Source organism: Phaseolus vulgaris, chromosome 6 (assembly GCF_000499845.2).
Source record: "Phaseolus vulgaris cultivar G19833 chromosome 6, P. vulgaris v2.0, whole genome shotgun sequence".
Lineage (NCBI taxonomy): Eukaryota > Viridiplantae > Streptophyta > Magnoliopsida > Fabales > Fabaceae > Phaseolus > Phaseolus vulgaris.
In genome coordinates, this window is record NC_023754.2 from 30,504,142 (window position 1) to 30,518,942 (window position 14,801).

Genomic DNA, 14,801 nt, shown 5'->3' on the forward strand with positions numbered 1-14,801 from the left:
CATAAACATGTACCATGCTATGCTTTTAATAATTTTAAACAGTATATATTTGAAAATAACTGTATGGGTTTACACCTATATAAACCACTATTATAAAACATTTATGAGTATAACACTATGCATAGCCATAAAATTATATGTTATTAACTTGTAAATGAATTAAAACACTATTTAAAAAAAATAATTTATTAGAAGAACTTTAATTTATACTTCAACCTTTTACATCCGTTCCTCTTTTCTATATTTAAATTATTTATTAAATAATATATAATGGAATTTTATTATTTTTTATATACTCTTTTACCTTTGCATGTATAAGATATTGATAATAACTAGTTTTTTTATTTGTTTTTTTCATTTTGCGAAAATGGTTATATTGATAGAGATACTATAAGAAATTAAAAAATATGGTTTCACAATATTACTAATTTATTAATCAAAATAATAATTTATATTTGGGTCAATTATCTAATGTTAAAATAAAATATTATTTATACAAGTTTTGCACTTAATTAAGAAATAACAAGTTGTGGTATAATGAAACCGGAACATATAAAGGCAAGTTAGCTTCTTACAAATGGTGGAAGGATCGTACCATTCAAAATTATGAGGTCACAAACCATTCAAAATTATCATTGCTAGGTGTCACTGATTTTGCAGATGATTACTTGACAAGTAATTACATTTATAAATAATAGGAATTTATTTAGATAAATATTTAGTAATTTAACTATGAATTTAAGTTTCATTTAAAATAAAATAAAAATAAGTACTATATAAGGAAGAAAATCCATAACTCATTATGTTAAGATTTTAGATTGAGATGTGATATTAATTTCTTATATAATTTTGACTCAAGTGTGTTGAATCTCCCAATAAATTTTTCATCAAAGAGGTAACAAAATAATTTTCTTAATTAAACAGTTAGTAAATAACTATACTATATATCAGACAAATGTTTATACGCATATAGATTGTCTCTTTAGTCTATTAATATATTGCAGGACTTATTAAAGAAGAAAAAATTATCCGATGAAAATTTCAAATACTTATGATAAAATAAGTAAAATAAAAAATATATATGAATTATTCCAAAAGCTTGTTTAATTCTTTTTAAAAGCCACAATAATTTCAGCTTAATAAGTAGGTAAACTAAAACACTCTGTTTTGTAATAGTTTTTATTTGAGATTACAAGTACCTTCATGAGATGTTTAAAGGAGAAATAGGCATAATACAATATGATTAATTCTTAAAGAAGTTTTTTTCGTATATATAAATTAAAACCAAAAATCGTATCTATAAAAACAAAATATATATTATATAAGTCAACCACGTGCTAGTAAATTTATAATAACTTAGGTGTTATTATTAATATTTAAAAAATCAGAAAATAGAAGAATACATATTTGTGTATTGCATAGATGCAAATATTAAGGGTCTTTTATGACCTATTTCATTTCACTAATCCATCTCTTTTTCAAAAAATATTTTTGTGTTAAGATATTTTAAAAAATTATTGTATTTAAAAAAAAAATGTCATTTTGAATAAAACATAAAAGCCAAATATATTTTGGTTTCGTTTAACATTTAATATAAATAAAATAAAAAAATAATTTGTTCTTGATTTTAATTCAATCTAAATAGTTAAAAAGAAAATTGAGTTTTGAATTTTTTTTAATCCATTTGAGTTATTTTTTTAATGTAATCGGTTATGAGATGAAAAATGAAATGAAATTGAAGTAAGAGGTGTATTTGTTAAAAAAGGTGATTTTGAAGTGGGTAAAAGGCCCAGTAAGAGAGTGGTTTAAAAGCCCAATGGGTGAAGAAAGAAAAGGGCAAGAAGGAGAGTGGGAAAATTGGCAATAAAAGGCAAAAAGTATGAAGACGAGGGTATAGAAGTAATATTTTGAAAGAAAAAAGGCACGAAAAGAAGAAACGTGATCTTGAAAATGTGGAGATTGGGTGCAGTGTGGGTGAGGTGCATGGTAGTAGCGATAGTGATGAACGCCGTTAGAGTGAGGAGCATACCGAAAAGAGAGTTTGATTCCATGCTGAGCAGCGTAAGAGGCAGAGGGTACCACCTCTTCTGCAACGCAATCGTCACCTCTGATCTACAAATGGACATTCTCTCAGACAACACCTCACGCGCCTTCACCTTCTTCGCTCCCACCGACGCTTCCCTCTTCGCCCTCGACATGACTCAGACCGCCTCCACTTACACCGAAACGCTCCGTTTCCACGTCGTCCCTAACCGCCTCTCCCTCGCGCACCTCCGCCTGCTCCCCGACGGTTACTCGCTTCCCACTCTCCTTCCTCAGCGCCTCCTCCAACTTACGCGTCCCAATCCCTCCGCCATCGCCGTCGGCGGTGTCGACGTTGCTTTCCCCGGCCTCTTTCACGGCCGCTACGTCGTCGTTCACGGCCTTGCTGGAATTCTCAGTCTCCGATCCGACGACTATCCTTCGCCGTCGCCGGTTGTTCCTCCGATTAGTTCCGTAGATCGCTGGTTCTTCTCTCCGAGAAGCAGTCCTAACTCGCCGTCGAACCAACCAGTTCTTGCTCCGCTTACGAATTTCGATCTGTTACACGTTCCTCCGGTTGATGCTCCGGCAGCGGTTACTTGGCCGGTTGATTCTTCGGAGGAGGAACCTGATTGGACAGTTTATGCTCCGGCAGATTCGACTCCGAGATATTCTGATTCGGCAATATCAGAGCCGCCGAAGGGATATTCCGACGGTTTGGTTTCATCTCCGGCGCCTGAAGCATTAGAAGGAATGAGAAAGTGTCTGAATCCAGATGTAGGGTTGGAGGAGTCTGACATGCAGTGCCATTCAGCATAAACTAGCTTCGTACATTTCAATTTGAGTGACACTCACACTGACACTGAATGCTGCATATTCAGATTCTTTTTTTTTTCTTTGGCCATTTGGTGTTTTGAAATTAACAAAAACTTGATTTCTTGCCGTTACCTACACTTGCATGCTTCATTTGTGTTTTTCAAAATCATTTCTAGAACATACTTTTATATTACAGTTTTCATTTCTTCAATTCGTAAAATCAAGTATTTTCCATAAAAAGAATCTGTTTGTAATAAATAAAGTGCAAAAAAAAAAAAAAAAGGAATCAATGTACCACGAGAAAGTCATTGCAATGGCTGCATCTGAAGCAGTTTTTATGACAAGAGAGCTTCTATCCAAGCTTAGTCATAATTTCACAGGTTCTGAATTGTAAAATATTTGGATAAAAAATTCGTTTCACTTTTGGTTCATAAAACAAGTTTTGGATTGCAACTTTTATTAAAAAAAGTTTGAGATTGGTTAATTCTAAGGAGAAAAATAAAATAAAATTAGAGATTGAAAGATGCTGATTTTGACCATTGGGAAGAAATTTGTTAGAATAGGAATGTATTAAGTTGAAAGCATGGTCAACATTCTAAATTCTTCCAAAGAGAATCATGCTATAATTTGTGTTTCTTCGTTAACAATGGTTACGTACGATGCACGTAAATTTTTTAATTTTCTAAGGGAAAAGTTTGACAAATAATAAACGTATCCACGGGCTTCTATTATAGTAAAGGAATATTAAAAAGTTAATTATTATATTTTTCATTTTCCTTTCAAACCAAATAAACAAAAAGTATTTATTTTTTTCTCTAGTTTGATGTAATGCAAATAATAATGAGAAATTTATAAAAGACGTGTTAAAAGAGAGAGAAAAAAATTATAATTTTTTTATCGTAGGTTGAAAACAGAAATGGTTTATGTTAGTGAGTGATATTCTGAGTCTCCTTTCTGAGGAAGGAACAGAATAAATCAAAATCCTTATGAATGAAGGAGTGATAAATAACTGGCAGAAGCATGTTTACAACGCAACGCGTAAACGTGTAGTTTAAATATAGAAACGATGACGAAATGATGATAATGGCTCCAAAAAAATAAGAAAGAAAGAAGCATGATGGTGTCGACATTAATTGAATAGTAATAAACATTATAAACTCATTTTATAAATTGATATTATGAAATTTAAAATAGATTTAAAATTCACTTTTTAACACGTATATATTTAATATTTAATTTAATATTAGTAAGCGATAAATAACAGTTTTAAAGGCTATATAAAATTATGTGTGGGTTGTGTTTTGTTTCACCCTTTTTTTCTCTCTCAATGGCATGCGAAAATAAAAAGAATGCTGAGAAGCGAAAAAAACCTTGTATCTTCACCCAAACGGAGATTGAGATGGCGAAGCTGCTCATACAACTTAGCAACAGCATCGCAGATTCTAGCAGCACTCATTTGCGGGAAGATGCGCTTAGCTTCAGCAGCAGCGAAAGTGTGGAATGGAAATGGCAAAAGAGTGATGCAGTAGAGGATGTGTTGGCAGATATAGAAGAAGATGAAAGCTTGAGGAGAAGAAAGAACAGGTACCGTTACATTCGAGATTTATATAACGCTACAAGATCAGCTGAGGACAAGTGTACATAATCCTAGGTAGATACTTTTAGAATGCTTCCATGTTTTTTTGCCTGTCAGAAACTTTCACAAATTTGCAGACACAGAGACATTACTATTGTATTATATATCTCAGAACTGCAATATTCAGAAGAGTAAATAGTTTGTATATATTAGCGAGGTTAATCATGTGAGTGGTATTTTATTCAGGAATTTCTCCATATAGCGCTTTTATGTTACTCTACGCTAGAAGCTCAATAAGGTTAAAACAGTAGGAGGCTACACATTGACTCAAAATGTAGTAATTAAGACTTTAAAATTTATTCGTAGTATATTGTGTAAATCTCCAAAATACAACATGAATTTCTTTAAAATTTTCGATAATCAGTACTAGCAAACTATTCTTAAGGAGAAAGCTCATATTTATAGAATGGAAAAAAATGATTTTTCCCACAGTTAGTTGTTCAATGCTGTGGCAAAGAAGAAGATTGAGTCTTCCCGGATAATGCTTTAGAAGGTTATGCGCAACCTCTGCCTATTTGTAATTTCACAAGACAAAATATGGTTTAACTGCTATGTAGACACTAAATGCTTCTCCAAGATTATTAACTTACAAGTGAAGAAATCCACAACATCGCATGGACTCCTATGCCAAACACAAGTTTCTAGTTTATTAATAGGGAGGGCAACACTTGTATCATTGGGCGTTACTGCAACACATTCTATGCAAGAAAGTCGAGTTGATAACAGATTAAGGCAACTAGAATCCAAAATTCAATTATAATGACGTAAAGAATGTATGGGATTACTTTCTAAAATTATAATCCAACTAATAGATAAAAATAATCAGCGTTAATATTGAATTGTCCACAGTAATTTAAATTATATTCCAAAATTATCGTACTAACAATGAAATTAAGATTTTCATGACAAACAATTCAGAAAACATGATAAAATTTAGGTTTTATTTTATTTTACTATATCATCTAACAATTAATTAAAATAAACGTTAACTACTTCAAATAAATTTATAACTTCAGTATATAAAAACTAGGTATCTCAGACAATCTGTTTAACTGTAATCAATGATATCTTGTAGTTTATCGCACAGTGAATGTACCACAACAAAATCCCACACGCCAAACAGTAGGAGTGGCGGTACGTTGAAGTAATATCTATAAACAATCTAATTCGTACGGTGTCGTACAAACAATAGATTAAGACAAATATCAAAATATTCAGTATATATACAGACGGACATTTCTTCCCAAAACAAGTCTAACTTTTATAACTGTTCAAATGTCATATGAGAGAGACTGAGAGAGGCGTGTCGAATAACTACCAAGTGAACTTCACCAATCGGTGCTGAAGTCCAAACACATAGAGGTTGGCTACAAAATTATCAACAGTATACATTCACTTTCAACAACATAGAATGTTTGATTGATCAATTTGAGAATAATTTCTTATAAAATAAAACGTCTAATTCTTCATAACTAAAAGCTTCAATGCTCAAGATGGAAAACATATTCTGTCAACCGCTGTAATTTACTATGATCAAGTTTCTGCTCGGTCACAACAGGTTGCTTCTTCACAATAAACATCCGAGAGGCAGGGTCCACAGTCCAGCCTTGCTGTAGTACATCTAAATTATACAACCAAAAATGTCAATAATAAGGAGAGGGTGGAGACAGTCCAGGTACAAAATATAATCAATATCCACTTTCTAAGGCTTCTAGATAGTGAAAATCACTTACAATTTGTAGCATCATCCTCATTCATTCCCAGAAATAAAGCAGTGTCTTTAATGCTTATTGTTGAATAAGCAGAGAGAAGCAGCTGAAACATCTCCTTCGTGTAAAGTTCTGGAAGAGTCTATTGGTGTTAACATTTTCATCGTACTAAACACCAGATATAGATGCACAAGACTTGTTGTGAATTCAAGCTATTTGGAAAGTCATATAAAACTAAGAAGCATATTTAATCAAACAAAGCATAAGTTACTTTGGAAGCAGCACAACACATTACTACTTTTATGCAATATCCATAGAACCTCTATCTTCAGACATGTTAGCCCAAGAAATTACAACATTCATCTACATCTTTTCATGTTATTTATCTAGGGGGGAAAGGAAAGTCCAACCAAAGCATATTTTTAATTCTTTGAGGTTTGAACTATAATACATTTTGTTCTCATCAAACTAAATTATAAGGTGTCATTGCTTTCATCCATTACGGCAATCACAGCAAAAACAACACTGCATAGTGTTACATAAAACCAATAACACTTTAAACAAATTAATTGATCCAAACATACACGCTTCACCAATTCCCCGACCCAGAAAGCATAACATAAAGTCTATAATTAACATTCAACAAAAGTTACATGTAACGGGTTATAATAAAAGTGAGGACAACATTTTGATGAAGCAAGGATCTCGGATAACAGCTTACGTCTCAGAAATTGAACAGAATTGACATATATACAGTTGGATTGTTTAGAAGACATTCGAAGTGACAAACTGAATAGAATGGTGCATTAATTATAGTGAGGATATACAATTCGTAACAGTTTCTTTAGTCTTGCCTGAAAATGCAGCGACTAGGCCTTGGACATCCTGACTCCAATCAAAGCCACGGATTGCCTCGTGCACTCCAGCATAGTCACGTAACCAGAGCTTTTGACCGATTTTCCAAACCGCGGCAACTTCAGGCTGGCTCTCTTTGATTGAGGAAGGTATTGATTTCCAAAGAAAGCGCGCACTGTTGCTGCAAAACCACAACAACACTTCCAAATTGAGACACACACACACACACGAGCGCGTATTAAAAGAATCAATTGCATAACAGCAATTATTTATTTCAGAAGCAACATGCGTGTAAAGTAACAGCCATTTCGTTGAGATATACAGTAATGTAGAGCGGGAAAACGAGAAGAGAATTGAAAGATAGATACATGTCGTGAACGTAATAGTGAGAGAGGAGGTGAATGGCGTAGGGCCAATCGTCCTGGTAAGCAATGCCATCAGCTGCAACCTGAGTGAGGATTCGTGAATTTGAAGTAAGTCACAAGCCCTAAGAAAAGGGAAAAGGAACAAGATGAAATAGACAGGTACCTGAAGCATTAGGTTATCGCATACATCCGCAACTTTCTCGTACGACTTCGAATCCAACGTAGCTTTCACCGAAGAGAAATCCATCACTCTCCTCTCCGATCAAATGAAATCCCTGTAGCAGCTAAACTCAAAAACTCAAACTAAACGCTAACCTCGAAATTCAAATAAAATGGGCAGTGAATAACTCTCTTACGCAACCAAACACGGCATTAGCGGAGCCATACCTCAATTCGATGCGATGAGAATGAAGATTGAAAAGCTCAAACCAGATTCTATTTCTCCGGCCAAGACCTATATATATTCTATGGTAACGACGTCGTTCTTACTCAAATTTGTATCCGTGACAGTGCCAAAAAGTGTGGGCTTTTCCAGCCCAACAAAGTATTGGGTAAGTGTATGCAAGGTCCATAGGGCCCAATATTAAAAAATAGGCTGCTTCTTCCTGCACCTCCATACCTTCTTCTCTCACCTCCATAGATTTTCGTATTTCCAAAACTACCCCTATGTAATATTCCGGATTAGATAATCCGAAAGTCATTTTTCAAATTTGTAATTAGCTTCCGGATTATATAATCCGGAAGTCTTTTTTCAGATGCATGATTACTTTATGAATTACGTAATCCGGAAGTCTTTTTAACTTCCGGATTATGTAATCCAGAAGTCTTTTTCCAAATGCGTTTCCAGATTACATAATCCAGGAGTTATTCTATGGAGTGAGACAAGAAGGATAAAAATGTATTTTCATGTTGTGTATGGAGGTGCCAGAAAAAGATATGGAGGTGCAGGAAGAAATAGTCTAAAAAATAATGGGTGAGTGAGATTACGTTGCCATATTCTGATCTCGTAGTTGGGCAAACATTACCCAATAATTTAAAAAGAATAAGGGTATTACGCCCCCACTTTATTTAAAATACCAGAATTATTCTTGATAATTTTGGATGATTAAATAGAGATTTGTAAGCAAAAGGTTTCAGAATAGAAGTTCTATAAGCAAGTATGTTTCCGGAATAGAAAATCTAAAAGTCAAAAAACCATTACATAATATCCTTTTTAGAACACATTTTTTTAATTTCTGAAATGGTAAATCCAGAACTCATGAAATGTATTCTGGAAAATATATTCCAAAAATATTCTGCAAAAAATAATTTGGAAGTCATATTTAAAAAGGATAAAATGGTCTTTTCCGAAAATGATGGGGGTGCAGGAGACATATGTTGGGGTGCCGGAGAAACACCCAATGAATAATTATTAATCATCAATAAAAATATTACTTTCATCCTACATGGTTTTTTACAATTTGAAAATATTGACGTTGTTATTTATGTTTTTAGTTATATTTTTATTAAAAAATTACTGTAACATTAATTTATTACAAGAAGTGAGATACATAAAAACAAATACTTGGCTTAAATACAATAACATTTTATATTTATTAAATACTCTGCGGATATAGAAAAATGTAACTATAAATGCAAGAACTTTAATTTAACTAAACACTTCACTTATCTTGATTTTAAACCCGGTGTAACTTAAATTGCATGGATGAATTTGGAGAAAAGTAACTGGATTTAAAATTAAAAAAATATTGAAAAAAAATAAAATAAAAAATTAATAATAATTTTTTAATTTAATAATTCGATCATAAAAATACAAGTGAATTAAAGTAAGTTAATCAACCTATGAACTCGATTAACTCGTGAAATGAACAACACTAGATTTTTTAGTGGTAGTATAAAATAAAGGTCACGTGTGTTAGTCTTGGTCTACAAAATTGTGTTTTTCTTTATTACATGAATCTTGTTTATAAGGATGATTTTGGTGTTTTAGTCACATATGGATCAAAGTTAGATGGTTATGTTATAATTACAATTATTCAAGTGCTAACCAAATTACCCAAAATAGAAGTATCTTTGTAGGTTGACGCAATGACGCATTCTCATAATACCCCAAAATCCGCAAATGAAAGAAGACACACCAAAATTATTTTCTTTCCTCAAAGTGCTGGTGGTGTTGGCTTTAAATTTTAGAGCTCAAAAAAATTAAAAACAAGTGGCATATAACAGATCTTCTTACACGAAATTTGAATAATTAATGTAATGAAATGAGCAAAACTTGCGAGGCACTTTCCAAAAGCAAAAAAAAGCTGAGGGAGAAAAAGGTTGAAAAGTGAAGAGAAGGAGCAGATTAACAAAAACCCATAGGGAAGGATACCTCACCCACTCATTGGATGCACTTTACAGTTTACACGTTGTTCCGCAGATTTTTGTCTTCCAAGTGAAGTAACCTATTCAAAACAATTCTGCAAAATTCTTTGACAAAAATGTTAAATGCCCTAATTCATATATTTTCCTAAACCTGTTGTTGTTTCTTCCACTTTCCAGTTTAACAGATTTTCTCTGTCTCCTTTCCCTCCTCATTTCTTCCTTAAATTAGTCGAAGAAACGATGATGCAGTGAGAAATTGCGTGGAGGATAAGGATATTGACAGTGCCAACAAGAATGATATGATCAAACAGTCAATCCATCGAATCCACACTGCTTGTAAGACAGAGATTGCTTTCTGGGACTGATCACAATAGCACAGTCCACCGAAACCTGTGTAATTGAGTTGTGGTTAATATATTGGTAAAAGTAAAAGAGGTTGATGAAAAATGTATTACTATTGCTTAAAACAGAAGCCCAAAAATGATAATGTGAACAGAGAAGAAGAAGAAGAATGAGAGCACTCCCACCCCATGTGCTGCACCGCAGAAACAGGATGGTCACATGGTAAAGACTTTTTCTTGGGCTTGAAAGAAAATTAAAGTAGTGTTTGACATTTCACATTTGTAAGCTATTCTCTAACTTTAAATTGTAAAGTTGGAATAGAGAATGACAAAACTTGCACAGTTAGTTAATCTGACATGTAATAGAGATGAACCTCACCCCACCCCAAAAAAACACTACTCCTCCCCATTAAGTTTTCTTTTTTAAGAAAAAAAATACCCAATTTTTCTGTTGGAGAGAAAAAGGGTGCTAAGGACAAACACTATAATGAACATTATTGAGCTTCAGTTGGTTTTGACACCGTCGTGTAGTAGTTGGTACCCGATTCAACACTGGTGGGACCTTCCAATTTTACCATTTTCTTTGCACTTTCTAATCATTCCTTCTTCAGTCCTAACCCCCAAATTCCATTTTTTATATTGCTGATTCCCATCATAAAATATTCCAGTCCTCGAAATTAAAGATTTCTCCATTGTTGTGCCCATCAGACACAGAAAAAATGTACTGCTACAACACTGATGCGCTCAAGTTATTGGAATGTCTAGCCATGCTATTCAGACAAATGCATAAAAGAGCGTGAAGAAAAGGCACTTAACAGAATCCTGCAATTAAGGTCCAGGTTTTTAAAGTGGTTTCACGGACTACTAGTAAATAATTAAAGCCATTGCTAGTTTGAAAATAAGAATGTAATAAATATTTTCTTTTGAAATGCACAGAGTGAAATGTTGGTAGAATCGTAATTTGATTAATTAATGAACAGAGAAGAGGAACGTATTTATGAATTACCCAGAGATGAACAGAAAAAAAAGTGATTTAAGAGAGAGGTGGGAAGAATAAAAAAGTGGAAAGGAAGATCCAGAAGGATGAATCCAAAAATGAAAAATGAAAAATGAGTGAATGTGATACAGCAATGCAAAAGAAAAGAAGAAAAATAAAATTGAAGAAAGTAGGAAATGGTGGAAAAAACAGATGTGTCCCTTCTCAGTTCACAAAGATAAGATCAAATTCAGACAAAACACTCAATATCAATACCAATGTCTTCAAATATTAATATCACTGTTATCACAGACAACGTCGTACAGTAACCGTAGAGCAGTGTTAGCCAGAGGGAAGAAAAAACACAGGTAAAGAAAACAGAAAACAACCACACTCTTGATTTAAAAGAAAAAGAAAAGGAAAACGAAAATTGCGAAGAAGATGCAGGTTTAATCAATCTGTGAGCGAAGAGTGAAAATGTGAGGTAACCTAAATTGGGAAAGAGGCGAATTGAAGAAGGGGACGAGTGTGTTACCTGAACGGCAGGGGAATCGAAGTTCATGACGCGGATCTTGGCGGCGACATCGCCGAGGACGCGGAGGTCCACGCGGTCGTTGAGGGAGGCGTCGCGAATCAAGTCGGCGGCGTCGGCCTGAAGGAGATTGACGCGATCGACGGCGATGGTGGCGATGACCTGGCGGGTGCTGTGGGGTTGTTGGAAGAAGCCGGGGACGGTGGCTTTCCCGAGGGGGATGCCGCGGTACATGACGGTGAAGCTGGACTGGCCGTATCGGATGCCGACCTTGTTCGGGTTGGTGGCGGAGAAGAGGAGGCGAATGGTGAGGGAGAGAGAGGCCGTGGAGGGGGGATTGGGTGTGATGCCCATGTACTGCACTCCCACCTGCTCCAGATTGAACTGCGGCTTCTTGGGCTTCACCGCCAGGATTATCACCAGCACCACCGCTAGCACCAGCAGCGCCAGGAACGAGAATAGAAGGAAGAGACAGCAGCAGCACCCTTTGAACGACGCCGACGACGACGACGAGCGAGCCGGCGTTGTCGGGTGGTACTGTCTGTACCCGTTGTAAGAAGTGGAATGTGCCGCCGCTGTCGGTGCCGCTTCCACCGCCGCTGCCGGTGGCCATTGTCTTCTCTCGCCGTTTTGATGTGGGTGGTGGTTTGCACTTGAGGTCATTCTCTTTCTCTCTCTCTCTCTGAATGGGTTTTGATTCTTTCTTCTTCTACTGTGTGTGTGTGTGTGACTCTGTATTTCTAGCAATCAGAAGTTCCGAAACAGCACAGAGAGAGAGAGAGAGTGAAGATGACTTTTGACGATGAGGGTGACCCCTCTTTGTTCTTTGCCAAAGTTAATGTAACTATTAAATAATACATTATATTACTCAAAAACAATTATTCAAAAACCATAACAAAGTTCCTCTGTTTATGCTCTATAACTGTTACTAAATTAAGAAACAAAATTGGGATAAGATTGTTACATTCATATATGTTCTAACAATTAACACTGTGATTGATGTCTGCATTCTAAGATTGTGTTCTCGCACAAAGTATATTCTCCACATTAACACTAATCTACTGTTTTATACTCAATTACTATTATATTGTCTGAAGATTATATTTGTACCATTTTCTGCATATTATTATAAGAACTTAATGGTAGGAGGTTGAATACCAAAAACGAATATTATTATTGTGATATAATTTCACGTGTAAGTTAGAATTATATACAATTCTTAAAGTGCTTGTCTGCATCAGAAATTGTGAAAATATTAAATATTTTAAAGTGACAATGACAACGACGATGAAGATTATCTTGAAAATTGAAACGGTGCTGACCAATAGCTCCATGGTTTAGTTGAATAACTTCTATCTTTCTTGTTTTGTCACGGATTCACGTAATTTCTTCCTGCATCTCAACATTTTCCACAGCATTCCCTGTAATTATAAAAATATTAAATATCTTTTGCTTTCTTGTTTTCTTTTAAATTCCGAAAAATAAAATTTGGAGAGTTCTCAAATCATAGATTTTGAAAAGTTAAAATTTATAATTTTTTTCATTTTGAAATATAAATTCTGTGATATAGAGTTTGTATTTTGAAATGTAAATTTGAGATATAAATATTGTATTTTTTATAGTAAAATCAAGAATACAAATTTATATTTAAAATTTTACAATTCGAAATACTATTTATTTTTTTTAATTTAGATAGACAGTCCAGAATTGAAATTATATAAATTTGTGTTCAAATTTTAGAATCTAAAATGGATAATTTATATTTTTGAAAGTATGGGAGTGCAGGAGAGAAACATGGTGTGCAGAGAGAAATTGCCCAAATGAGAAAATGTTCAGGCCCGCTGCACCATGAGAATTTGAATTGCCTGGGTCCAACAAATTGGGCTACAATGTTCTTTCGGCCTTTTTTGCTTCTTAACAAAAACAAGTTTGTTAAAAAATATGTTTTTTTAACCCAGGTATTTAAGTCCGATTGATTTTAACAAAACTTAATCTTTTCTATTAAAAATAATTGTAATAATTATTATAACTGTTTATTTTTTATAAAAAGGAAATAATTTGATTAAAAAATATTTATATTTATTAATTTATTTTGTGTCTATTTTAGATTTATCCGTGTCTCTTGGGTCATTTACATTATCATTTAATGTCTCAGAAGTTGTATGAACATCAAAATTAATAATTTTAAAAATATATTTTTAAATAAAACAATTTCATGATTTAATATGAATTAACTATTCAATAAAATTTAATAACTAATATTATTTTTTCTATATAATAATTCTAATTTGATATACAGAAACTTTGTACTAAGTGAATGTGTTAGGTTTTTGTGAAGCTTTGAATTGGGCTATTTCCATATCTTCAGCATGTTCTGTTTCTGTTCTCCATACTCCACTGGGCCTACCATCCAGATATCTCATTCATAGTGTGAGGTTTTCCAGTGGAATAATAATTTTTTTACATCTTTACTTAAAAATAATAAGTTTTATTTTAATTTTCAAAGCACTGGACAAATATTTCTCATTTTTTATCTCTTGTTTTCTCTAGTATTAATATGCCAAATTCTTCTCCACCTCCATATTTTTCTCATACACCCCTTCATATTAATTTCACATAGTATATGTCATCTTACACCTTCGTATTAATTGTGAAAAAGTAAGTTTAACATTTTTTTAAAATAATTTTAAATAAAACATAATTTCACTATTTTAAATAACATCAGCTGTAATCTCGTACCATTATACCTCCATTCTAACCATAATACTAGTTACATTATTTGAACGTGTGTAAGAAAAGTGTTAGCGAAAATATTTATTGTATTAAACGTTGACCGTCAAGATAATTTTATTTTTTTTTAGTTTTGTGAGAAGAATGTTAGCGAGAATATTTGTTGATTTTTTTTCTTCTGAATTTTGTAACTTTTAAAAAATAAAATAAACAAACAAAAACACTAATAAAAATATCATAAAACCTATCCCAACTATCAACAATTTTCCAACAAATATTATTGCTTACAATACTCGAATATTAGATTGTTGGTTAAAAGTATCACAAGTTGGTGACATTATAATTGAATTAATTAAAGCCAATTAGCGAAGACTTTGAAGTAGGCAACAATCACATCACATCACAACTTTCTTTCTCACTAAGAAAAGCCTACAACATCAAGACATTCATTC

At 33.4% G+C, this 14,801-nt stretch overlaps 3 protein-coding genes across 6 annotated transcripts; 1 reads left to right on the forward strand and 2 right to left on the reverse strand.

Annotated features, from left to right (window-relative positions):
• Positions 1–1,975: 1,975 nt before the first annotated feature.
• On the forward strand, positions 1,976–2,986 carry LOC137832842 (fasciclin-like arabinogalactan protein 19). The gene has a single exon (XM_068641197.1). The coding sequence runs from the start codon at positions 1,984–1,986 to the stop codon at positions 2,839–2,841; it is 858 nt and encodes a 285-aa protein (XP_068497298.1). The 5' UTR covers positions 1,976–1,983; the 3' UTR covers positions 2,842–2,986.
• A 2,724-nt stretch (positions 2,987–5,710) lies between these two features.
• LOC137832843 (COP9 signalosome complex subunit 8) lies at positions 5,711–7,956 on the reverse strand. 4 transcript variants are annotated; one of them, XM_068641198.1, is made up of 6 exons: positions 7,791–7,956; positions 7,567–7,678; positions 7,407–7,486; positions 7,038–7,219; positions 6,208–6,315; positions 5,711–6,095 (listed from the first exon to the last, which is right to left on the reverse strand). In XM_068641198.1, the coding sequence occupies exons 2-6, from the start codon at positions 7,648–7,650 to the stop codon at positions 5,956–5,958; spliced, it is 594 nt and encodes a 197-aa protein (XP_068497299.1). In that variant the 5' UTR covers positions 7,651–7,678; positions 7,791–7,956; the 3' UTR covers positions 5,711–5,955. The 4 variants fall into 4 exon arrangements, with proteins under 4 accessions (XP_068497299.1, XP_068497301.1, XP_068497302.1 ...); XM_068641200.1 differs by having other exon boundaries at positions 7,567–7,687; positions 7,791–7,872; XM_068641201.1 differs by having other exon boundaries at positions 7,760–7,870.
• A 1,794-nt stretch (positions 7,957–9,750) lies between these two features.
• LOC137832844 (NDR1/HIN1-like protein 26) lies at positions 9,751–12,656 on the reverse strand. Its single transcript, XM_068641203.1, has 2 exons — positions 11,623–12,656; positions 9,751–10,160 (listed from the first exon to the last, which is right to left on the reverse strand). Exons 1-2 carry the CDS (start codon positions 12,280–12,282, stop codon positions 10,074–10,076), a joined length of 747 nt encoding a protein of 248 aa, XP_068497304.1. The 5' UTR covers positions 12,283–12,656; the 3' UTR covers positions 9,751–10,073.
• Positions 12,657–14,801: the final 2,145 nt, after the last annotated feature.